Genomic DNA, 24,281 nt, shown 5'->3' with positions numbered 1-24,281 from the left:
ATGCTTTTAACAATTCCTATAGTGTATTTAAAGCCAACTAACTACCAAGCGCACCTTGATTGGGTGGCAGGGAAATGAGAAAAATGGCATCTCATGACTGTCCGGACACTATCCTTTTGTTCTTGTTGAGTTCACAAAACACACAGGAGACATTACTTAGGACAGTGTGCCTTGAGAGAAGTAGGGAGTGGCGTGAGGATGCTGCATGACAGACCTGTAGGAAATCCCCTGTGTTCTTGGTGATTCCATGGAGTGCATACAAAAGACACAGATGGCCGAGTACATTGTGGATAGCAACATCACTTATCTCCGAGAGCTTTGCTGCAAATATTTTCAGTACAACATAGTGACAGTGTGCCTGAAGAAGAAGAAAAAAAAAAAACCCCACACATTATCCGAGTTCAGCACTAAGTTGAAACAGATGCAAGGAGAATTCATAGACTTCCTAGCTCATCCAAACTGAATACTCCTTGAATAGCGATCCTCATTTCCAAACAAAATTGTGAATGGAATAATCTTTTAGGTGAGCAAGGCAGGATGGAGAGAGAAAGGAATGAGAAATTCCAATCAGAATTTTGTTCTTCATTATTCAGTGTTCCATTTTAGATCTGTTCCTTAATTTATTTATCATCCGATTTATAAAACTACCCCTCCAACCAGGGCTCTGGGAGAGATCATAACATGGAACATCAAATTATAAAAAGGCATATAAAACAAATACCCAAAAAAGACAAAACATACTGCATAAATAGCAACCATAAAAATAGAATTAAAGTTTTAAACTAAATCAACTTAAATCAAAATATAAATATATCAGGATTTAGCAAAACTACATGGTTATACCTATCATTTAACCCATCCAAAAACAGAGGCCAACAGTCAGGGGTAGATTTTCAAAAGTATGTGCGGGTGTACATGTGTGCGGGCTACCCGGTGCACATACATGTACCCCCGATTTTATAACATGCAAATCGGGGGTCAGCGCTTGCAAGGGGGTGCACAGTAGTGCACCTTGCGCGCACCAACACCCGTGGGCTTGCCCCGTTTCCTTCCCCCTAAGTTAACCTTCCCACCCCTTCCCCTAACCTTTCCCCCCCCCTAGCCCTACTCTAACCCCCCCCCCCCAAATTCTTAATATACCTCTTGCCCCTGCCTGGAGGCAGGCGCAGGTTGCGCGCGCCGGCAGCCTGCCAGCAAGCGATCCTCCAATACAGCAGCAAATGGCCCCTGTGCCGGAGGCATCTGGCCCTGCCCCACCCCTTCCCCGCCCTTTTAGTAAAGCCTCGGGACTTAGACACATCCCGGGGCTTTACGGGTGAACTAGGCCTTTATAAAATAGGCCTGGCACGCGTAAGCCGATTTATGTGCGTAGAGCTTTTAAAATCCGGCCCTCAGGTTTTACAGGATTAATGGAAGACTAAATCATCCATAGCCCATAATTCCTTGGGTAAAGAGTTTCAGAGAGATTGATCTACTTTGATCTTCCGCTGTACAATGGTTATCTGGAAGCTGTAAGATTGTAACTAAGGCTTACGGTCTAAGACAGATGCTACTTATTATACACAGTTAGTATAGTGTGCTAGAGCACCCTGCAGCCACTCCTTCCAGTCCCAACACAAATCTTGCACTTCTGAAAAATGATTATTTTTTTTTATTTGTGGGAAATAACTGACCTCAGATGCTCGCACCAAGTCGACAGAACTTCTGTTCCAGGCATCATGTTTGTCCTTCCTGCGGTTTAGTTCAGCTTGTACGTTTTTAGCTGCAGTTACCACAAGCCTGCTCCCCAAAAGAAATTGAAGGGGGGGTCATGAATGAGGAGTTATATAAACCAGGCAAAGGGACAAACTGGTTCCACCTGGCCCCTCTTTATCATACAATCCTCTACCTCCTCACAGAAGGTGCACACTGATTTAAAAAACATTTTTTTTTCTTACCTATAAATTAAGATGATCTGAAACACATACTTACCAAGCAGCTCGAAGTTTATATGCCTCCACTAGGCCAGTAAGGTCATTGATATCCTTTACTGTGGGCCGAGCAGCCACAGCCTGAGGCTGGATCCGCTGCCGTGGAAGGTCATTCAAATAGGAGACCATGCCACCAACTGGTTTACCAGAACTGACCTGGGTGTAACTTTTCACTAGGAACCTGCAGATAAAATATAACATTCTTATCACATACAAATAGGAAACTGGTTCCTCTCTACCTTAAGCCAATCTTTGACACAAACTGACAACTCATATAACCAAAGGAAAGAATTAGGAAAACACAAAGGGCAACAGATAAGAGGAAAAGGGAACGGAGGATCAAATAGGAGAAAGGAAATAAGGGCAAGATGAGAGAAACCCACAGAAATTCTTCAGTGATACTGTTGCTCACCTGGCAGTCTGGAGCATCATGACTGTGTTTTCACCCTCATAGGTGCAGGTCGGGGTGAAGGTGACATACAGATTAGGGATGCCACTGCAGTGAGAGTAGCCATGCCCACCGCATGCCATCCTGCATTCCTCAATGCCAGCACTAGCCACCCAGGTGGTGAAAGCTTTGAGTCCTGCAGACAGTGCATGGAGCTAAAGAGGGAAGGAAAGAACAAAAACCAGGGGCAATAACCAAGAATGGGTTTTCTTGTAGCCTCCCCACCACCCATAGCTTACACTCCATCATGCTACATGCAGGCAACCCAAAGAGATCAAAAGGTTAAAAAAAAAAGTGCTATTCCAGCTACACATGAAAAAAAATCAATTTTTTTATGCACTTCTCACAAAAAATTAAAAAATTATTATTTTTTTCTTTACAAACGAAGCCTAAGTCGTATTCTGGCAAAACAGAGAGGGAAGTAGAAAGAGGAGGTTCAAAGACAATTGCATCACGAATGCTTGTTCTCAGGTGGGATTGACTATTTAACAGCATGTCAGAAAGGACAGGCTGAGCCCAGCCCTGGTTTCACTCTACTGCATGAAGGGAGATGTAGTTATGATTTTCCTAACAAAAAGGGGAGCTACATCTCCTTGCATGAAATGGGATAAAACCAGAACTGGGTCAGCTCGGCCTTGCTGACATGAAGCTAAATAGTCACCCTAATTCTAAGGTTTAACATTTTACCTACATCTGGAGTTTCCACTCCATTTCATGCTTTCCCTTGTGTCACTTGAAGCTTTGTTTAGTGTGATGCTGATGAGCAGTCAGAACTAACCAGAGAACAGACTCCAGGTTGGACTCTGGCAAAAGTCTTTATAAGCTTCTTTATTGGTGAACAATAAACAAAAACAACTTAGCTGGTTTGTGCAGTTCAATAAAACAATTCTAACTTACAGTTCATTATCTCAAGGCTTCCATCTCTCTTATGTGGCCTCCCTCATCCCTTGGGCCCTAGCCTCTTATCCCTGCTTGCAGTGATCCACCCTAGCCCAGAATCCCTTGCTGGGTTGGGAGTTAAGGAGGGCCGGTACAGATAGCTGTAGCCAGTCCTTTTAAGGTGTTCTGAAGGAGTTTCTTATATGCTCCCTCACATACCCTCCTCACTCAGCTCAGCTTTGTGAAGCCGGGCATCCAGCCATGCCTTGACTACTTCCCAGCTCTTCCTCACTGGTGACTGGGTGGGCTGCCCTGAGTCCCTGTGAGCTGGCTCTACAGGGCCGTAAACTGGGGACGATAGTATCCCAGAATAACTGGGTACGGGATCTCAGGAAGGACTCCCGCTTCCAAAATGGCCTAACCTGGTTGGGTATTCCTGTTTGTCCCCAGATACCCAGGTGTCTCTTTTCTCTTGTAAATGATGCACTCTTTTTGGAGGAGGAGATCCTCAAACAAGAGTCTTGCCAGACCCTGAATCCACCAAAGCTTGGGTGGGCTCTTTGTCCAGTTCCACCTGAATCGAACTCCATACAACGCTGATGAGGAACATCCACCAAGCTACAATTTTGCAGTTTTGCAAACATGTTCTTCCACTCCTGTTCCCACTTTTTGTTCTCATTCTGGGGTTCTGCTTTTGCCATCTCTGCTCTTTCATACAGCTTTCATCCAGCTTGCATTCGCATTCCATGTCATTTAACTATGGACACACTTCAATGTTATGGTCCACCGCCTTACAAAAAGTGCATGCCCACTGGGTGGGTTCGCCTTTGCCTTTAGTCGTTGCATTCGAGGGCTCTTTATTTTTGGCCTTTCCAAATGGGCAGCGGGCTTCCTAATGACCATTCTCTGCACAGAGGCACAGACGGAAAAATTGTCCACAGTTTCATTCCTGGGCTGAGTTGAATTACTTGAGGTACATTATTTCTTCCAGGGTGAGGATTTTTCTTCCTTTGGAGCTTTTCCTTTATCCCCAGAGACTTTACATTCTAGTGTTAGCTTGGTCACTGAGCTGACATCCATAACTTCAGGTCCCTCAAGTTGGCAGTCCCTGCCCAAATGGCTTCTCTAATCACAGTTAAACCACATGGAAGAGACTGGGCTAAGTTCTAGGTACAGAAGACGAGCTATCCACTTCAGAGGGACACTGCTGGGGATCTCTACTCTCTGTTCTTCACCAGGGAGTTTGTGCAGGGTGTCTTTCTAGCCTCCTTACCACATCAGCCATTAATTCTGTTATGCGTCTCATCCGCACCTGTCCCGTGCACAGGCCTGCTCATCTTCATGGTTCCACGGTAGGTCCTGAGTCGTGCCAGGACCTTAGAACTGTTGTGAAGACACTATTGGTGGCCCAATATGGTGCAAGACTCCCAAAACTATGTGGACTCGTGTCCTATCTGTGCCCAACAGAAACCGCCTACTGGAAAGCCTTAGGGCTTACTTCAACCACTCCCAGCACCTACCGAGCCATGGTCTAGTATCTCGACGGACTTTATCACGGACCTGCCTCCTTCCCAGAACAACACTGTGATTTGGGTCATCGACTGTTTTTTGAAAATGGGTCACTTCATTCCCCTGCCGGGCCTCCCTTCGGCTCTGGAATTGGCGAAGCTGTTTCTGAAGAACATCTTTCGCCTTCATGGACTCCCCAAGGAGATTATTTCCGATCGGGGACCACAGTTCGCTGCCAAGTATTGGCGTTCCTTATGTAAGAAGTTCAACATTTCCTTAAGCTATACTTCGGCCTATCATCCACAGGCCAATGGCCAAGCTGAAAGGACCAATCGGACTCTGAAGACATTCCTCTGTTCCTATGTAAATGATCAGCAGGATAACTGGTCTGATCTTCTTCCTTGGGCTGAGCTGTCGCACAATACTCATGTTGCTGCAGCCACCGATGTATCCCCATTTTCTGTGGTATTCAGACGGCAGCCCTCTTCCTGTTCCTCTGACAGTTCCTTCTCCCACGGCACAATCCATGGCTCACACCATTCGTCAAGTATGGAACAAAGTAAAAGAGCATCTTTCTCAAGCCGCTGAACGCTCCAAGCGTAACTCTGACATCCATAGATGTCCTGCTCCACTCTTCTGTCCTGACCAGCAAGTATGTTCAGCGCTCGGCACATACAACTGAGACTTCCCTCTCATCGCTTGGCTCCAAAATACATAGGACCATTCCCTGTAATCCGAAGAGTGGGAGCTGTATCATATTAACTCCAGTTACCTCGTGCCATGGGTATCCATAACACGTTCCAAGTGTCCTTGTTAAAGCCGTTGGTCCTCACGCAGAGTTCCCTCTCCTCCACGAGTCTCTGCTGAACCTGACTCTTACCTCCAGGTAAGAGAAGTCCTTGACTTTCGGCGGCATCGAGGAAAATGGGAATACCTCCTAGCATGGGAAGGTTATGGGGCCAAGGAGAATTTGTGGGAACTCCTGAAAGCCTTTCATAGAACTCATCCTGACAAACCACAGCTGCGCTGGGGGGGGGGGGGGGAAAGAGACCTAGCAAGGGTACTGTTACACGTCCGCGCCTGTCCCGCGTACGGGCCTGCTCACCTTCATGGTTCCACAGCAGGTCCCGGGTCGGGCTCCCTAGCAGCAGCTGCTAGCACTTCCAGGCCTCGGCGTCCTACGGCAGCAGTTGCTGGGCCTTCCACTGCGCACCAGGCCTCACGCCGGAGCTTGGCATCCTCGGCTGTGTTGGCCATGCCCCTATGTGCATGCGTGGACCGCCCGGCTTCCTGTAGGGCCAAAAGCGGGTCTTAGCTCCGTGGCGTGCCCTGATTGATTCCTTGTTATAAGGAAGTCCCTGCTTGTACTTCATTGCCTTGGCAATTGGGTCGGTGTTCTGCTAGATTGTCACTGCATTTGAATCTTGTCCTAATCTTGTTCCAAGTCTCGTTCCAGGATCCTTCTGTTCCAGCTCTGTTCCTGCTTCCTAGTTCCAACGTCCTCCTGTTCCTGTTAGTCTGTCCATCTTCCCAGGTAGTACCTCCAGACTGACTCTCTGGTACTGATCTTGGTTTGCTCCTCAACCTGCCTGCCTGCCTTCTGACTCCAGCCTGCTCCTCAACCTGCCTGCTGCCTGCCTTCCGACTCCAGCCTGCTCCTCAACCTGCCTGCCTGCCGCCTGCTCCTCGACCTGCCTGCCTGTAACCTTGTCTGAACTCCGGTATCTGACCTCTGCTTTGTTGACCATTCCTCAGACTGACTCCCGGACTTTGACCTCTGCCTGCTTGACCTTGTCTCTAGATTCTGGCTCTGTTCCTAGCCTTGTCATCACCTACACTATTCTGGTCCTCCTTGTTCTACCTGACCTCCAATCTCCACAGACAGAGGGGGAGCGCGGTCAGGTCTCGAACCTGACCGCGCTCCCCCTCTGTCTGTGGGCACGCCGGAATTCCACTCTCCCAGGAGACCCTGCGAAGCCCACCTAAGTCCAAACGGCCCAGGTCCCTACGGGCTCCTCCCAGGGGGAACCTCGGGCTTCCAGTGGCGAAGCTCTTTCTAGACTCTGTCTCCTCCAGTGCTCTGCCCCCTGGGGGCAGTTGCCTCCTGGTCCCTACCAGGAGGTGGTTCTCCACTGCCTCAGGACAAGGGTCCACCCCTGAGCGCAACAAATTGTGCCTGGTGGAAAGCATCCATCACTTCTAGAGCTCTTTCCAACATAAGCCCTGTGTGTCGGCAGACCCAATTCCGCATGGCCTGCTCAAGCCAGTCTAAGAATTGTTCCAGAAGATTCTGCTGGGCTACTTCGAGACCAGTCTTTGCGACTAACTTCCAGCCAGCATCCTTCCAGTGAAGCAAGTTTTGGGGGCTCTCTCCAGGCTACAGGAACATCTACCAGAATTGCACCAGTTTGTTTCTGAGGTTTACCTAGCTTTCTCCAGGATAGTGGCCTGGACTTCCACATAGCTAGCCCTCCCATCAGGCTGGCTGCCTGAAAAGGCCACTTCACCCCTACCCATGAGCAAATTAACCAAGTATGTAGTCAAACTGGCTTTGAGCCAAGCCGACAGGTGGCGGTCCTCAAAGATATTTCAGGAAAACCTGCGGGTCCTCACATAACTTCATTTTAAACAGGATGTGAGGTAAAGGATTCGCCTGGGGTATACTGGTCACAGCAATCTGCACGGCCTGTGCTACCTGAGTTAGTTGTGTTTTGCTGTGTAAGTTGTTCTTGCTTGCCCTGCTACTGGTCAGTTTGAGCTTGTATGGCGTTCTGCAATTGCTGCTTCTCTGTAGCAAGGACCTGGTTCACTTGCTCCATATCTTCCTTGCTTTCTGCGCCATCTCCAAACTAGGTGCTTCTCGAGAGAAGGGGGGGGGGGGGGGGGGGGGGACTGCTGGCAGGTCCGGCCCTGACTCACTGCTTGACCTACTGACTGCACAGGTCAGTTGTAGCTTCAGTTGGGTGAGTAGAATTGGGAGGTCCCAGGAGAAAAGAAAACAAATGTATGTTTTTTTCTCTTCTCCTCCTCCTCTGCTGCGGGTTTCTACCAGTGTGCCTTGCTTAGGCAAGAGATCCCACTCCTGATAGGATATGTGATGCTGAGCAATCAGAACTAGCCAGAGAACAGACTCCAGGCTGGACTCTGATAAAAAAAAATCTTTATAAGCTTATTTATTGGTCAACAATAATAAACAAAAACAACTTAGCTGGTTTGTGCAGTTCAAGAAAACAATTGTAATTTACAGTTCATTATCTCAAGGCTTCCATCTCTCTAAGGCCTCCCTCATCCTCTTACCCCTGGCTTGCAGTGATCCACCATATTCCAGAATCCCTTGCTGGGTTGGGAGTTAAGGAGGACTAGTACATTTAGCTGTAGCCAGTCCTTTAAGGTGTTCTGAGGGAGTTTCTTATGTTAGCCCTGGGAGAATTCTGTGCTACTGCGGAGCGCAGAATTTGTGCAGAATTCTCCCCTGCGCAGAATTACCGCCTACGCAAAAAAATGGCAGAGGAGGCCCTGGCATGCTGCGTATGGAGAACATGCCGTTTGCGGCAAAGATGAAGGCTCCTGCATGCCTCTGGTTGCGCTCCCCTCGCGGTGAAAATGAAAGCCCGGATGAGTGTGCGAGAGAGTGAGAGAGAGTGTGAGTGTATAGGGGGACTGGGTGTGAAAGCTGCATGAGGAGGGGGAGGGGCGGTGGAAGAGGTGTGTGAGCAGGGGCAGGGCAGTGTGAGTGTGAGGATGGTGAGGGGGGTGGGAGAGGTGTGAGAGCAGGGGCAGGGCAGTGTGAAAGGTGTGTGCGAGTGTGTGTGGGGGGGGGGGGAAGGGATGTGTGCGTGCAGGAGGCGGAAAGAAAGACAGCAGGGGGAGGTGAGCAGGAGGATGTGAGAGAGAGCAAGGGAGATTGGGAGAGCGGGGGGGGGGGGGGGGGGGGGGGGGGGGTGAGGGAGACCAGGAAAGGTAAGCGGGGGGGGGGGGGGGGGGGGGCGGTGAGAGAGCAGGGGCGGGGTGCTTAAGTGTGTGTGTGTGCCAGAGAGAGAGGGAGCCTATATGAGGATATTGTGAAGGAGTATGTGTATGAAAAAGGCATCGTGTGTATGAGAAGGTGCTAGCCTGTGTGAAGGGATTGTGTATGTGTGAGAGAGAGCCTGTGTGAACGGATGCGGGTGCATGAGAGAGAAACATAGGTAGCCTGTGTGAGGGTGTATGTGTGAGAGAGAAAGGGAGCTTGTGTGGGTGTGCATGCAAGAGAGAGGGACCCTGTATGAAGGGATGTGTATGTGCATTAGAGAGAGGGAGTCTGTGTGAGGGGCAGTACTGAGAATGGAGTCAAACTCTGGAACTGGTGTTAGAGTGGAAGGGGTTGAGCCTAGAGATGGAGGGGAGAGATACTGGCAGGTGGAGGAGTTGGGGTCTGAGAGGGCAGAGTGACCAGGGGAGTAGGGAGAGCGAGTAGAAGGGACACTCTTACAGTGAATTTCTAGGGAAATTCTGCTCAAAATATTTAAAATTCTGCATCTTTAAGTAATAACTTTTTTCTGTATTAATTTAAAATGTAATTAGACTGTCATTTATTTAAACTGTCATGTAAATTGTTATTTTGACCAATATAAAGTTTGCAGAATTTTAAGTTTTTGTGCGCAGAATTCCCCCAGGAGTATTATATGCTCCCTCACATTTAGGTTGAGATTAGTGAAAGCATAGCTCACCAACTTCCCCTTGGAAATAATCGCCTCTACTTCCACTCCTATCTGCACCATTTCTAGACAGGCTTATTACCTCTGGCAGCTCGCTAAGATTCCCCTCATTGATATCCCCAGTGATTCGGTGGTACGTCTCCGTCATGTAAGCCCCTACAAACTGGTAAGCATAAGCGGTGGCCAAGAGAGGAAACAGTTTGTACTGCTGGGTCTGATAGTCCAGGATCTGTGGCTCAGGTTCACTAGGGGGAAGAGTGAGAGAGGGAATGGATATCAATGGGGCTGTTTCAGCAAGCCCCCATTCCAGTAATAGTCTCAGAGAAACACACTGATATACTATTTTATTTAGATTTTTATATTCCGCTTTTTGGCACTTCAAAGTGTAATTAGTGCCGAACGTCACAAATATGTTAACATGTGCTAAAATGGCAAATAATGCATGCATTATTTGCCATTTTAAGAAACTGTCAGTTTCCCAGGACCTTTTTATCTTGGCATTTACATCTGAGCTTCCATGAGTGATATACAAAATGAAGCTTAAGAGGCCTATAAATTAAGCCTCATTTAAAAACCAGATGCAAATGAGTCTGGAGGTAAACAGCAAGTGTTAATGGTCACATTAACATGAGAAATTTATTGCACAAATGAATAAATAAAATCACTCAACTATACTACAGACAGCCATTATTCAAGAAACTTAACACCTGTTAAAACATGCAGATGTTATTTTGCTACACGAACAAGAGTAATAAGCTGACTTACACAATTACACAGCTCAACTAATTAGTAACATAGTAATGAGAACAGAAAAGGACCAAATGGGCCATTCAGTCTGCCCAGCAAACTTCTTATGGTAGTATCTGCTGCGCTCTGCAGGTTACCCCGCATGCATCTCTTAAAAGGTAGCAACTGCTGCTCCATGCAGTTATACCCAAGCCATATGACAACCCATAAAGAAATTTATTGCTAGCAATGTTTTAACTGGGCGGTGAGCCTTCTTGAAAATTCAGACAATGCTACTTGAGTACTTTGCTTAAGGACTATAACTAGATTTGCATAGGTATTGTGCCGAAGCTCACAAGAGCTAAATAATGTGTGTTATACCCACTTCTTGCCACTGTGGGAGGCATACCAGGCTCAAATAAACCTATGGCAGTTATATCGTAGTTATAAAATCAATGAGGTAGTTAGTTATCACCAATCAACACAGCAAGGTAGAAGTTTGGGAAATTGCAGAAAAAAAAAACTTACAGTTTATAGAATATAAATGAGATGTACAAACCAAAAACCTCAAACATAGAAGGATTTAGGTCCTCAACCCAATGGATTTCCAACTAAAGCAAAGACAATAATGGTGGACAAGAATCCTGGAAACTAAGGCTGTGATTGATGGCACGAGACCTGTGCAGGATCTCAAAATAAATTACTTGAAATGACCTAAAAATTGTGTGGTACATTTATTTTATTTAAAATAAAATCTGTAGCTCATCTTCTCAATTCTACAACTGTTACATCAATATACACCTGTCTCCTTCCAAAACAATTCCCTGGCTCGGAATGCCAATATGTATCTAGCAGTGTCTGCTATATCTGCATCTACAGTGTGTTCCACTCTTACCCAGGTTTCATTTCAGATTGGTGTCTCACTGCACTGTAGCGGATGGCAATGGTGCATGCCTTGGAAAGAAAACGTGCAGTTTCTCCCACGATGTGAGAACGGATAAATACCATGGTCCCATACGTCAGCTTGTCGCTCACTGGCTTCACATAAGTGCCATCAGTTTCAACCTAAGAAAGAAGTTATGGTCACTCAAGACAGAGCTTTCCCCAGCACACACAATTTTCCTCTGTGGCCATACACACTGGAGTCCTCTCTGCCAGCCAGCAGAAGGCTTACCTTCTACAAGTCTTAAAGGATGCTGTCATTTTGAAAAAACAACATATTTAAAAGTCATCCTTTCTATTTACACATGTACAAACGTATATATACATATGTTTAATTTGTGACACTGTGAGAACCCACCTATTTGTGTTGCTGTATGAAAGTCACAGCAAGCGTTTCATGCCTCCAATGACATCAGAAATCAGGTTCCCGCTACAAGGGTAGTGCATTCAAAATTTCAAAAAAGATGGAATGCTTTATAAAGAGATACCATTTCCAAATTCACAGCCTCATATGGCTATCGCAATGCTCATTTGCAGTCATTCTTTAAAAGAAAAAATTTCAAGTATGTGCTGAGCCCCCTTTAAGAATCAAGTGACATATCTCCCTGTTTCCATGTGGCTATTTAGGCACAATTATAGCATCCCCCACACAGGTTCCAATGTCATAATTGTGACCTCTGAAGGATTAAAAAAAGGACACAAAATGCTTGCATGTGTCTGTGCTTATACCTGTTTTCATAGCCAAACTGCTCCCCTCCTTCTCTCCCCCAAAAAATGAAAAAAGTCACCATTTTCTGGAATGCCTATAACTATTTCTGTGGATGCAGGTTTTCCTCCAGCTTCTTTAAGATTAGGGAAGGCTTCTGCCTAGTTTTTGTTATATTGCTGTTGGTAAGGTGCTCTCGGAAAAAAAAAAAAAAAAGTTACAGCGTATTTTAGGTGTTGGGGTGAAAAATGTAAAAGTTAAAATGTAAACATCAGTGGACTATAAATTTTGTAAATAAATTCTAATGTTCCAGTATGTACCCAGATCAGTCCAGACTCCTGGATTTTGTACCCCTGCCAGTAGATAGAGACAGATAAAGCTTTATTGAAACTGCTATATAACCCTAGTGTGCCACCTGCAGTCCCTCGGTATTTTTCTGTTTCCAGCAGATGGTGCAAAACCTGCAATCTGAAAAAGAAAAGGAAAAAAAAAAAAAAAAAAGAGGGAACGAGAAGAGATAGACTTCAAGTGGAACCTCCCAGGGAGTTGCGAGTTCCTGATGGGGCTATCCTCCCTGGTCAAGGCAGATGGGCAGGGGGTTGTTGACCCTTCTTTTAGCTCTGTCAGGAGTATAGTGAGGCAGACATCTGGTGGTTCAGATCCCTCAGCCTGTACGAGACAGCATTGTAGCCTGTTGGCGATCCTGTCCACTCCTCGAAGGAACAGTAATTAGGAAGGTATTCCATCTATTTCATGGTGCCAAAAAAGGAAGAGTCCTTTCGGCCCATTCTGGATTTAAAGAGTGAATGAAGCCCTCAGGGTTCCATGGTTTCGCATGGAGAATTTAAGATCCGTCATTGCAGCGGTTGGCATCTCTAGACCTGATAAAGGCTTATTTACACATAGCCATCCGACAGGAACACCAGAGGTTTCTGTGGTTCATGATTCTCGGGGAACATCTTCAGTTTTGAGCCCTTTCATTTGGCCTAGTAACAGCTTCGTATATGTTTACCAAGATAATGGTGGTGCTGGCGGCAATAAGAAGGGAAGAAGTGCTAGTGCATTTGTACTTGGAAGATTGGCTCATCAGGGCAGAGTCAGAGGATCTCTGTCGGCAGTCTGCGCAAAAGATGTTGGGCCACTTGCAGTCACTAGGTTGGATGGTGAATGTTCCGATGAGCCTGCTTGCTGCTTCTCAGTCCCTGGAGTACTTGGGGGTGCGGTTCTACACACGGGAGGGGGGGGGGGGGGGAGTTTTCCTCACAGAAGAGGTGATTTTGAAGCTTCAGGGGCAGGATCGTTGAGTGCTGATGCTTTTGGTGCCCAGGGTTTGGAACTATTTGCAGGTCCCGGGTTCCATGGCATCGACCTTGGAATTGGTCCTTTGGACATTTGTGCTTATGCAACCTCTTCACAGGGCTCTTCTTTCCCGGTGGAATTTCATATTCCTCTCTCACTCAAGGGGGAAGGCAGGGACAGTCTTTCCTGATGGCTACTTTGGGCCAATCTGGCACATGGGGTGCCACTGGAAGTTTCGGACTGGGTGGTTATCACAACAGATGCCAGTCCGAAAGGCTAGGGAACTGTGTTGTCAGAATCAGACGCCACAGGGCCAGTGGTAGAAGAAAGAGGCTTCTTGGTCTATCAATAGGTTAGACACAAGAGAGTATAATTCACTTTGCTTGCCTTTCTTCCTCGATTATAAGGTCATCCGGTGAGGTTTCTTTCAGACAATGCAACAATGGCTTATGTCACCTGACAGGGTGGAACCAGAAGTTGGGCAGTGGCTAAGAAGCGCAAGAGTTGATTCTCTGGGTGGAAGAGAATTTGGAGAAATTAGCCACGTCACACATTGCCGTGGTGGACAACGTGCAAGCGGACTTCCTGAGTTGCGAGGCATTGAACCCTAGAGAATGGGAGCTGTCAAAGGCAGGACATGGGGCTTGCCTCACATGGACCTTATGGCAAAAAAGGAAAACATGAAATGCCTCAGTTTTTCAGCTGAAGAAGAGAGCACGATATGGAGGGCATCGATGCTCTGGTTCTGCCGTGGCCTCTCAAAGTGCTCCTGTATATCTTCCTCCCTCGGCAACAGGCGAGCCAGGTGATACGGTGGCTAGAGAGGCATCCAATAGATGTGATTCTGTTGGCTCCGGAATGGCCATGACATCCTTGGTTTGTGGATCTGGTCAGCATGGTCATAGATGGGCCCCTAAGGTTCAATCATACAGATAATCTTCATTAGGGCCCCATATTTTCGGTCCAGGCAACTCAATTCTGACTAGTGGCCTGCCTTTTGAGAGGCGGCGGTTAAGACGGCAGGGTTATCCCGAAGCAGTTTTTACTACCTTGCTGCAGGCCAGGTGGACTTCCATGTCTTTATCTTATGTGCAAGTTTGGAATGTCTTCAAGTTCATTGCAAGCTATAGTGTTGCATATTTTGACTTTCCCTCAGGAGAGTTTGGTCAAAGGTTTGGCCTTTAGCTTTGAGGGTGCAGGAAGTGGCCCTCAGCTTTCTTCGTGGCAAAGTACAGAATTATTCCCTGTCGGTGAATTTGCTTCTCATACTTTTTCTTTATGGGGCAAAGAACTTGCAGCCGCCGATGAGGAAGTCAAGTCAGTCTTGGAATCTAAATCTAGCGCTTACAGCTTTGTGTGTGGTTCAGTTTGAACCACTAAGGAGAGCAACTTTAAAGGATTTAACTATGAAGGTGGTTTTTCTGGTGGCCATTTGTTCAGTGAGAAGAATCAGAGCTAAAGGCTTTGTCATGCCAGGATCCATTTTTGCAGTTTTCGGAGGCAGGGGTGTCGTTGCGCATGGTGCCCTCCTTTCTGCTGAAGGTAGTGTTGGGGTTCCATGTTAATCAGACAGTGGGACTACCAGCCTTTCCAGACCTGGATCCCTCAGCTCCTCATGCAAGAGAGCAGAGGCTTTTGAACATCCGGCAGGCATTAAGATATCTGAAAGTCACTAATGATTTTCATGCTTCGGATCACCTTTTCTCTCTCTGGAATGGTCCAAGGAAGGAGTGTCAAGCTTCTATAGCTACAATTGCATGTTGCCTCAAGCAGACTATAGGGTTGGTATATATCTCCAAGAGTCAGCTGGTGCCTGAAGGTTTGATAGCTCATTCGACATGTTCGCAGGTAGCCTCTTGGACCAAGGCCCAGTAGGTGTCGCTGCAGGAGATTTGCAGGGCAGCGACTTGGGGAGTCGCTGCACACTTTCGCCAGACCTTATCGGTTGGATGTCAGGGCTCGAACTGCAACTGGTTTTGGTGAGTGTTCTGCGAGCGGGACTCTCCAGGTGCCACCCAGTTTAGTGAGCTTAGGTACATCCCAGGAGTCTGGACTGATCTGGGTAATACTGTAAAGGAAAATTGGTTCTTACCTGCTAATTGTTGTTCCTGTAGTACCACAGATAAGTCCAGAGACCCACCCATGGTATGAAGAAGAAGAGTCATCTGCTCCATTTGTTTGATGGTTTGTAATTTTTGCAGAGTTGTTAGCTGGACACTATGCTGTTTTAGTTTACTCGGTGGCAGAGTTTCTTTCCCACAATGAAACAGTGTCACTTTCCTCCTCGTCATTGGGGATAGGGTGGGCTGGTAAATTTGCTTTGTTTGCATCTTGGTTTGGATACAGGTCCATACTGAGGGTCTGTAAGTGGTACACTAGGTTATATAGCAGTTTCAATAAAAATGGTGTCTCCTTCTGCTGGCAGGGGTACAAAACTCTGGAGTCTGGACTGATCTGTGGTACTACAGGAATGAAAATTAGCAGGTAAGAACCAAATTTTCCTTTAATCACCTGGCATCTACTAAACACAGCAGCAACAGAAGAAAATCATTGCACAAGCTACAAAAATGGAGATGGCAGTGTCCCTATAGAAAGCTGTGTACTGCAGAATATATAGAGTAAAAAATATTTAAAAACAGTATTTTCAGAAGTGCATTTGGCAAACAGGATTCAAAGTAAGAGTTTTGAAATTCTGGAAGCCATCAAGCTACAATTTCTCCCTCAACAGCTGGGGGCCGCCATGGTTTAGAACAGTGTCGCTGAATGCTTCATGCACATACTGGCTCCGACTAGGCCACACTGGCTCTCATGTCGGAAAAAATATCACACATGCAGTTTGAATTAATTGAGTATCAATCAATAGCCATTACATCTGCAATGTAGTGAACAGAGGAAGCCTGCTAGTAGGTTAACAGTTCTACATCTACACATTGCTTAGGAGCTTCAAAATAACATCTGTATGGCCAGGAGAAGCTGAGCTCTCAAACGTATTCCTGTTTGATGTTTGGTTCAGTGGTACAGTAAATTGAAATCATACTTTTATAGTAATAGTGTGAAGTCTTAAAGCCATTCAGCCAGACTTCACAATTTCCTTCAGAAAAAGTTCTCCTAGTAAAATGAAAACACAAGCACCTTCTGTCTGTCAGCCTGCTTTAGGAAATACATGTTTTCTCAGAGCAGTCAATCACTTCAGCTCTTCCCACATTCAACTGAAGATTGGGTGGGGGGTGGGGACAAGCTGCTTTCGGAAAACTAAAGGAATGCACAGAGTAATCTCATAGCACCTGGCTCTGATGAAGCCATAGTATTAAAATATTTCATCTTACAAATCAACATCCAGTCAGAGAGATACTTTCACTGGGCCAGGCTCCCACAAGTGTCACATACTGGGAACACAAGGGCTTGCCTGTAAAGGCCAATAACTGAGGCCAGATGAATGGGTTTTGCCTCCCTTCCAGCAGATGGAGACAGAAGAGCAGCTTCACTGACACTGCTTCATAACAGAGTGCCACCTGCAGTCCTTCAGTATTTCTGTCTCCAGCAGATGGTTGAGATGTTAAAAAAAAAAACAAAAAAAAAACCCAAAACAGAAATAACACAAGGAAAAGTACTTAAATCCCTACTCCCTGGGATGTTAGGCTATCCCCCAGGTTGAGTGGCTGAGCAAGGGATTGGTGACCCTGTCTTGTCTCAGCACAAAGATACCTTCTCTCATGGATAACCAGTGATCTGGCTCCCTCCTTGTCTTCCACGTGGCCTTCTCTCCTTCCTGGGCTAGTGATCAGCAAAGTAAAAGTACTGCCTTTCTTTCTTTTTAGTTTTGCTTGCTGGGTGTAATTAAAAAAAAAAGAAGAAAAAAATGGGTTGCCAGTGTGACTAAAGGTAAATTTTGGGTGCCCAGGAGTGGGATTTATGTGGTTCGGTGGGGAGGGGGTGGCCCAGATCAGAGAGATTAAAGTTGACAGGCCAGCGGTGAAAACAACTGGGGATCGGCTAAGGTGCACTACGTGACTGCCTCACTAATCGACAGGAAGCTGTGCAGTGTACTTGGGGGCACATGGGACAGCAGCGTGAGAGACAGAAGAGTCTGGCACAGCAGTCTCTACAGATATGGCAGTGACTGACTTGGCTGGTGCTCAGGGACTGAACATGAGGCAGACAGTGTTCCATCTGTGAAGGGCCGCTAAGGAGGAAAATGTATACTGCATGCAGACCTCAGTGCACACCCCCCTAAGGCTTTGATGGCTCTGCCAAAGGTTTGCGGCAGAAGCTATTGGTGATATGGTGAGCTACATACGAGCCTGACATTGGCAGGCCTTGGTGGCTGCTGCTGCATATCCGGAGGAACCAGCACCACGCCGGTGAGGAGTATACCCAGATCGTCAGAAGCAGGCACTGCAGCTAATTCGGGAAGCATGGGAATGACGGCCATTCTGTCCACCTGTGCAGAGGAAAAGAATGAGCTGGGGGGGGGGGGGGGGGAGAATCCCCTCCTCCTATATTCCTGGCTGGGCGCAGGCACTCGAGGATGCGGGATATCTTAGAGGACACTGAGGACCCCCCTCAAGGATGATTCTGCATATTCACAAGACTTTGCTTCAGAGTTGGTCCTGCTTCGGCATAAGTCCTTCCTGGCTAGGAAGGTGACAGGGGGAGGCATGCTCACTCCCAGAGTTACCCTAAGCAGTTAAAAAAAAAAAATACCAATGTTGGTCCCTAAGAAGGAGTCTAGGAATATCTTGCAACTACTTGATCGGCGAAGTCAGCAAAGCAATTCAAGGAGGTGGGGGACTTGGAGGAATCCGAGGGAGCAGATGCTCCGGCGGCAGAGTCTCTGGTAGGAAAATCAGTGCAGGATCTTGCTGTTCCTGAGGAGGGGATGATCCTAAGGTGGTCTGCCTTTTCAGAAAGTGGCCGTTAATTCCAAATGGATTGAAGTAGTTACAGATTAGGCAGCTACAAGAAGGATCCGATCATGAAGGGGTGGACCCCGTCATGGAAGTCTCATGAGGACTGGCTAGGGTTTTTCCCTTTCTATAGGTCAGTAGAAAGGTTGGTGGTCCAGGAGTGGAATACTTCAGAGACTAGTCTAATGTGGGAAGAGTAATGATGAAGCTGTACCCACAAGCTGAGAAGGCCTTGGAGCTCTGGATGCTGCCAAAGGTGAAGACTTCAGCATCAGCAGTGATCCAGGAAACCACCAATGTGGTGGCAGGCTCTGCTGCTCTGAGGGACATGCAGGACCAGAAGGTGGACGGCGGTATGCAGTAGCTTTATGTGAAGAGCATGTTTGCACTGGATGTGACAAGCACCAAGAGCAAGCAAGTTTTCTTAGACTCCTGCCAGGCTAGTGGGACATTTGGAGGCAGCAGTGGCCTACATGGCAGACATTCTATGGCTTGATTAGGACATGACAAAATCATAATCCTAGAGCATCGGCCAGAAGTTTCTTGTGGCTGAGGAATTGGTGGACGGATATCTGGTCCAGATCTTAACTGAGCTTTCTCCCAGATGGATCTGATGGCATTAACCCACAAAGCAGACTGAAAGATGATCTGTCGAAACCAGAAGGCAAACAGAAGCAAGACAGACCAGTCGCATTAGCTTGAAGATATTTATTGGCACATATATTTAAACAGAGCCCAACTCTGGCCATGTTTCGCACAGCGGCTGTGTCAGGGGCTTGTTTTTTTTAGAAAATGTTGTACTTTAAAAAAAAAAAAAAAATCAGTATGAATCAATTTTGCTAGATGCAAATTCTAATCTTTTTTTTAATCACTAGATAGGTTTCTGGCAAGATTAAACTTCGAATATTGTGCTTTTTTCAATTCTGCCATTAAAAAGATTTTGCACAACAGAAAGTATCTCCACCATAGTGTCAGATAGAGAGGCACCCAGGAAAAAAGTGATACTTGTGGGTCTGGAATGGTCACAGTGGCCATGGTTGGCAGACCTAGTAAATTTGGCGGTAGACAGACCACTAAGGTTTGTACATCTTCACATGTTGATTCGGCAGGGCTTAGGGGTCTTGGATCAGGTGGATCGCTTCTGTCTCATATCCTGTATTTTGAAAAGATTCATTTGAGAAGGAAGGGATAACTCCAGAGAGGTCATTACCACCTTGCTACAGGGTAGATGACCTTCCATTTCCCTTGGCTTATATGAGGGGGTGGAAAGTGTTCAAAACGTGATATCTTGGGGGATAGTGTTGAGCTACTCAACTTCAGTTTCGCATAGTTTGTCTTTTTATGCAAAGAGGTCTGGTAAGTGGACTAGCCTTTCATTCCCTTCGCGTGCAGGTGGTGGCCTTAGGTTGTTTTCAGAGTAAGGGTGCAGGGAGTGGCTATAGCTTCTTTTTCGGATGTGGCTCATTTTTCTTTGGTGGGGGTGAAGCATTTGCATCCTCCAGTGAAAGAGATGGGTTCCTCATGGAACCTTATTTTGATATTGCGAGTGCTCCATGGAAATCTGTTTGAGCCATTGAAAAGGGAATCTCTACAAGATCTCACCTTAAAGATAGTCTTTTTGGTGGCTATTTTCTCTGTTGGAATTATTTCGGAGCTGTAGGCCTTATTTTGTAGGGACCTTTTTCCTACAGATTTCAGAGGCTGGTGTGTTAAGGCATACAGTGCTATTCTTCCTGCCAACGGTAGACTCTGCATTTCATCTCAGAGAGCTTAATCAGTTAGACAATGGTTGAGCATTGTTAAAGGTTATCATCAGCTTTCAAAGACTGGATTGCCTATTCGTGCTATGGAATTGGTCCAAAGAAGGGAAAGTCTTGCTTCCAAGGCTACTACTGCGAGGTAGCAGAAGGACGCGTTTGGAATATCATATATTTGCAGGGGGTTGTACGGTTCCTGAGGGACTGAGGGGCCCATTCTTCTGGAGCACAGACCACCTCGTGGCTTGTGTGTCCACTAGTTTCCCCACAGAAGTTCTGTCGGGCAGCTACTAGGGTTTCATACACACTTTCACCTGATATCACCAGCTGGATGTCCGGTCGCCAAACTCAGTTGATTCTGGTGCAAGTGTACCACGAGCAGAGCTGTCATATTCCCACCTAGTTAAGGGGAGCTTGGGTACATCCCATGCATCTGGACTGATCTGGGGTATGAACAGGAAAGGAAAATTGGTTCTTACCTGCTAAATTTCATTCCTGGAATACCACAGATCAGTCCAGAGCCCCACCCATTCTGAGCCCGTTCTTGTTTTCAATATGTAGATATTATAGAACTGGTTGGTTGCTGGGTAAGACATTCTCTCACCCAGCCTGGTCAGAGGCAAGCTCCAAGTTTCATGGAATTCACCTTCCTCCTGCTTGGTTTAAGAGGTGGGTTTGGAAGTTGAATTTAGTATTTACAGTTAATTTCATCTTGGCTTGGGTACAAGTTTGCAGGTAGCACTCTAGATTAAGTAGTAGTGTCAGTGAAGCTTTTCTTCTCCGTCTCCTGGTAAGGAGGCAAAACCCATGCATCTGGATTGATCTGTGGTATTCCAGGAATGAAAATTAGCAGGTAAGAAACAATTTTCCTATAGAAAGTCTTCTGCTTGTGCCACACAGATAATTCAGATACTATATTTCACTGCAATTGATATTTTAATGATTGGTGGTAGATCATGGACTGCTAAACCAGAATGCAGCATTTTTTTGGCAGCAGAGGAAATGCATTCTCATTCATACCACCTATGTAAAACATTATTCAGAAACCCTCTATCAGTGAAATGTAAAAATAGGCAAAAACCAAAACCAAACTAATTCATGCTGTACTGGAGCTTTCCCCTTCAGTCAGCTAGGAAGAAAACTCCCTTCAACTCCTGTCAAGTGAGCATCCTGCATGCCATGCTAGTTTCCCCAACAGCGGGATTCAACTTGTCACCCGTTTGCCAGCCTTTTCTCACTCCCTGGGCATCGTGACCATAGAGTGAGATCCCCCCCAATCTGAAGACATGCCTTACCTTGGCATATTTCATCAGCATGTTCTCCCGAGGAATGCGAATATTGTCCAATTTCAAGAAGCCATTGTCTATCTCATCAAAACCAAACTTTGGCCCAATGTCTCCCACAATAACACCTAGCACAGATGAGGAAAACACAGCATGAAACTAGCAGGCAGCAAATTTAAAACAAAATTTGAGAAATTATTTTTTTTCTCTCAACACACAAGCAAAATTGTGAAATTTATTACTAGAGGTTGCAGTCAAAGCACATAGTGTAGATGGGGCTTAAAAGATACATGGACAAGTTCCAGAGGAAAAGGCCATAAACAATTGTTACCCAGGTGGACCAAGGGAAACCCACTGCTTATCTCTAGGAGTGAGCAAGAAATGAAGTATCCAGCAGATCCAATTCTAATGAGACAGATTGGAGACATGATGCTGGGCTCCGTGGATATTTGGTCTGACCCAGCATGGCATATCTTATGTTCTTATAAATCATACCAATGTTTCACTATCCCAGTTTGCAGCTCCTGCCCCTTGCACTTTCCTTAGGTCTAGCAATTGAATTCTCTACATAATTCTGCCACCTCCAGTGCTCAAACAGCACACAAAGAGGCAGGAGTTTAAAATTAGCGGGGGTTTCCACTCAGCTCAATGAACATGTCCAGAAGAAATCCAGGTAACCCTCTTCCTCTTCAGCACCAGTCCATCATACCAAAGGACTGATAGCTGATATTGTCCCAGAATGCTCCAGTTACTATTCCTCTAACACGTTGCTGGTAGTACATAAGTTTCAAAAGCACATAGTCCCTTTCTTAGGTGCATTTCACTAGAGCGAATGTGCTTGTTGGAAAGGTGGTATTTCTATCCATGCATCTGCTTCTTGGAGGCACCTTTCGGTGTAAGGTGTGGATGTGTGGCCACACACTCTGCATGGAAGGCCTTGAAAAATTTGAGAGGAGAGCAAGAGCTTCTCATCTGTGCTGGTTCTGTAAGCACAGAAGTGAGCCAGTAGGAGAAGAGGAAGTGATGGCAGAAACAGGAAACACACTTCTGTGCCATGCTTCTAGCAGGCACTTGCCAATGTGTTTCATACAAATGTCAATACTATTAAAAAACATTACCAAAGACCCCAGGGGAGCCTTAGGCTACCGTCCAGACTCTTACCTGGCAGAGGCTCATGGGTGCCCAAATGGCGTATGGGCACAATGAAGGCATGCAGCCCTTTGCACTGTCCCTGGGTATAGAGTTGGGCCAGTACCACAGCATGATTTGCTGTCTTGCCAACTGAAGCAGCCAACAGCAGGAGGCAGAAAAGAAGGAAAGGGAAAACACAGTAAGCTTAAGATGTACACTTTATATTGTCCATCTCATGGCATAATACAGTTCGCAGAAACAAGCTGGAAAGTTGCAAGAGCACTAGTAATACTCCCTCCCCCCTCCCACCAGAGACAGATCACGTTCCAACTGTGTGTCTGTCTAGTCTGGACACTCAATGCCTCAGCACACACTTTAAACAGGGCCATGTGGTCTTTCTAAATTACTTTATGAGCAGCTCAATAAAATATATCCAATACAGATGAGAAAGAAAATTAAGTACATTAATAAGTGCAGTTTATTAAAAAACAAAAAAAAACTGGCTAAGGAGGATGAAAATGAAGTGGGTTTTAGAACAAAATCTAATGCTAGATGTTACAAATGGCTTCAATTCTCAACAGATATAAAATAAATTATTCAAATGTCATGTGGAAAGTGTATTAAACTGCTTCAAATCCAAATATGCTAGGTCCAACTAACAAATAAAATCTCATTTAGTTCACTGCTGGGTAGACAATTCAGGAATGTTTGCTATTCTGATTTGTGCAAAATCACTCCTTGATCAGCAATGTTAAATAAGACCAAAGAGACACTGAGGAAGATGGCCCCTAAACACTGTCCAGCATCCAGAAAGTTAATCGCCTCCAAAGAACATAGAGTTGTTCTTTCACCCTTATACAAAGGAGGCAGGTCCCAATATCCAACCCTGTACTTCGTACTGTAGTACCCAAACTCAGATCTGAAACACTCCATTCAATTCCAGTGGGGCATACCTGCACAGTGACTGCAATAAGCCAGGCACAGCATGACCTTGTCTTTCATTAGAATATATCACCTGGTAGGCTGAAATAGCAGGGATACATACCCTAGCTACCTGTAAATGTAATACCATAGAAGGCTTCACTTACGTCCACCTGGCCACCACTTGATGGAAGTCACCGTGGGACTGTTGAGGATGAACTCTTGTGAGGATGAGTCGTAAGTGGCAGTGGTCTCCAGACCTCGCAGATGAGTTCCTGTAGGCATTAGCAGATTGAAGTTTGTACAATCCTAGCTGGAAAAAACTGTTGGAGGATCTTCAGGAAAGCCAAAAATAAAATAGCAAGTAGCACAGCTTTCTTTAACATGCAAAGTATAGCAACACTGCCTCTAGAGAAAAAAAAGTCAGCTGACAAAGTCACCTCCAAATGTTTTACATTCAAATCTTGCAGGGTATGTTTATCAGCTCTGAGCATTTCACATTTCTTAGTATCCTTCAAGCTATACTATACATTTGTGATCTACACATTTTTTAGATGTGTCCAGCACACTTGGAGTTATGCTGGATTAATTATACAGATTTGCCAAACAACATGTTCTCTCTTTGCTCCTGATTACTGGAAATCAGTGGAATACAAATTTCCTACATAAATAAATCTTCAGACTTGTTCCTTTATTCATAAGTATTATTAAAAACATTTTTGCTATCCATCTCTCACTCCTCCCATTCAGCAGTGATATTATTGTGCTTGTATATGTGGCAGTAATATCACATAATGCTCAACAGAGGTGTCAGTCAAGTGTTCTGTACTTGATTATGCAAGAGAATCTGGTCAATTCTTTTGAATTTCTCCCTACCATCATCTTTCAAAACTGGTTACAGAAAGCCTTTTCTTTGAAAATTTTAATTTACCAAATCTGTGCACAAGCCCCACAATTGTGTTATAAAAATATAAAGAGTCCTGTTGGTGTAAAGACAGACACAAGGGACTTTGGACAGAGGAGGATACACATTTTTTTTTAAATAAATAAAATAAGGGTGGAGCAGGGCAGGTGAATTTTAGACTGCAAGAGATGCCTGGTTGCTT

General features: G+C 45.8%; 1 protein-coding gene across 2 annotated transcripts in view; it reads right to left on the bottom strand.

Moving 5' to 3' along the window:
• The window catches only part of ACOX1 (acyl-CoA oxidase 1), a 91,418-nt gene that overhangs the window by 19,633 nt on the left and 47,504 nt on the right, over positions 1–24,281 (bottom strand). For both annotated transcript variants that reach the window (XM_029600468.1, XM_029600469.1), the window contains exons 4-12: positions 23,343–23,450; positions 22,285–22,404; positions 21,136–21,251; positions 11,125–11,294; positions 9,586–9,748; positions 2,383–2,573; positions 1,972–2,151; positions 1,674–1,779; positions 215–358 (exon numbers count right to left, since the gene is read on the bottom strand). In XM_029600468.1, the coding sequence (XP_029456328.1) occupies positions 215–358; positions 1,674–1,779; positions 1,972–2,151; positions 2,383–2,573; positions 9,586–9,748; positions 11,125–11,294; positions 21,136–21,251; positions 22,285–22,404; positions 23,343–23,450 (1,298 nt within the window). The remainder of the gene's footprint in view (positions 1–214; positions 359–1,673; positions 1,780–1,971; positions 2,152–2,382; positions 2,574–9,585; positions 9,749–11,124; positions 11,295–21,135; positions 21,252–22,284; positions 22,405–23,342; positions 23,451–24,281) is intronic.

The sequence above is a fragment of the Rhinatrema bivittatum genome, chromosome 4 (assembly GCF_901001135.1).
Source record: "Rhinatrema bivittatum chromosome 4, aRhiBiv1.1, whole genome shotgun sequence".
Lineage (NCBI taxonomy): Eukaryota > Metazoa > Chordata > Amphibia > Gymnophiona > Rhinatrematidae > Rhinatrema > Rhinatrema bivittatum.
This window is presented reverse-complemented; position numbering and strand designations above follow the sequence as displayed.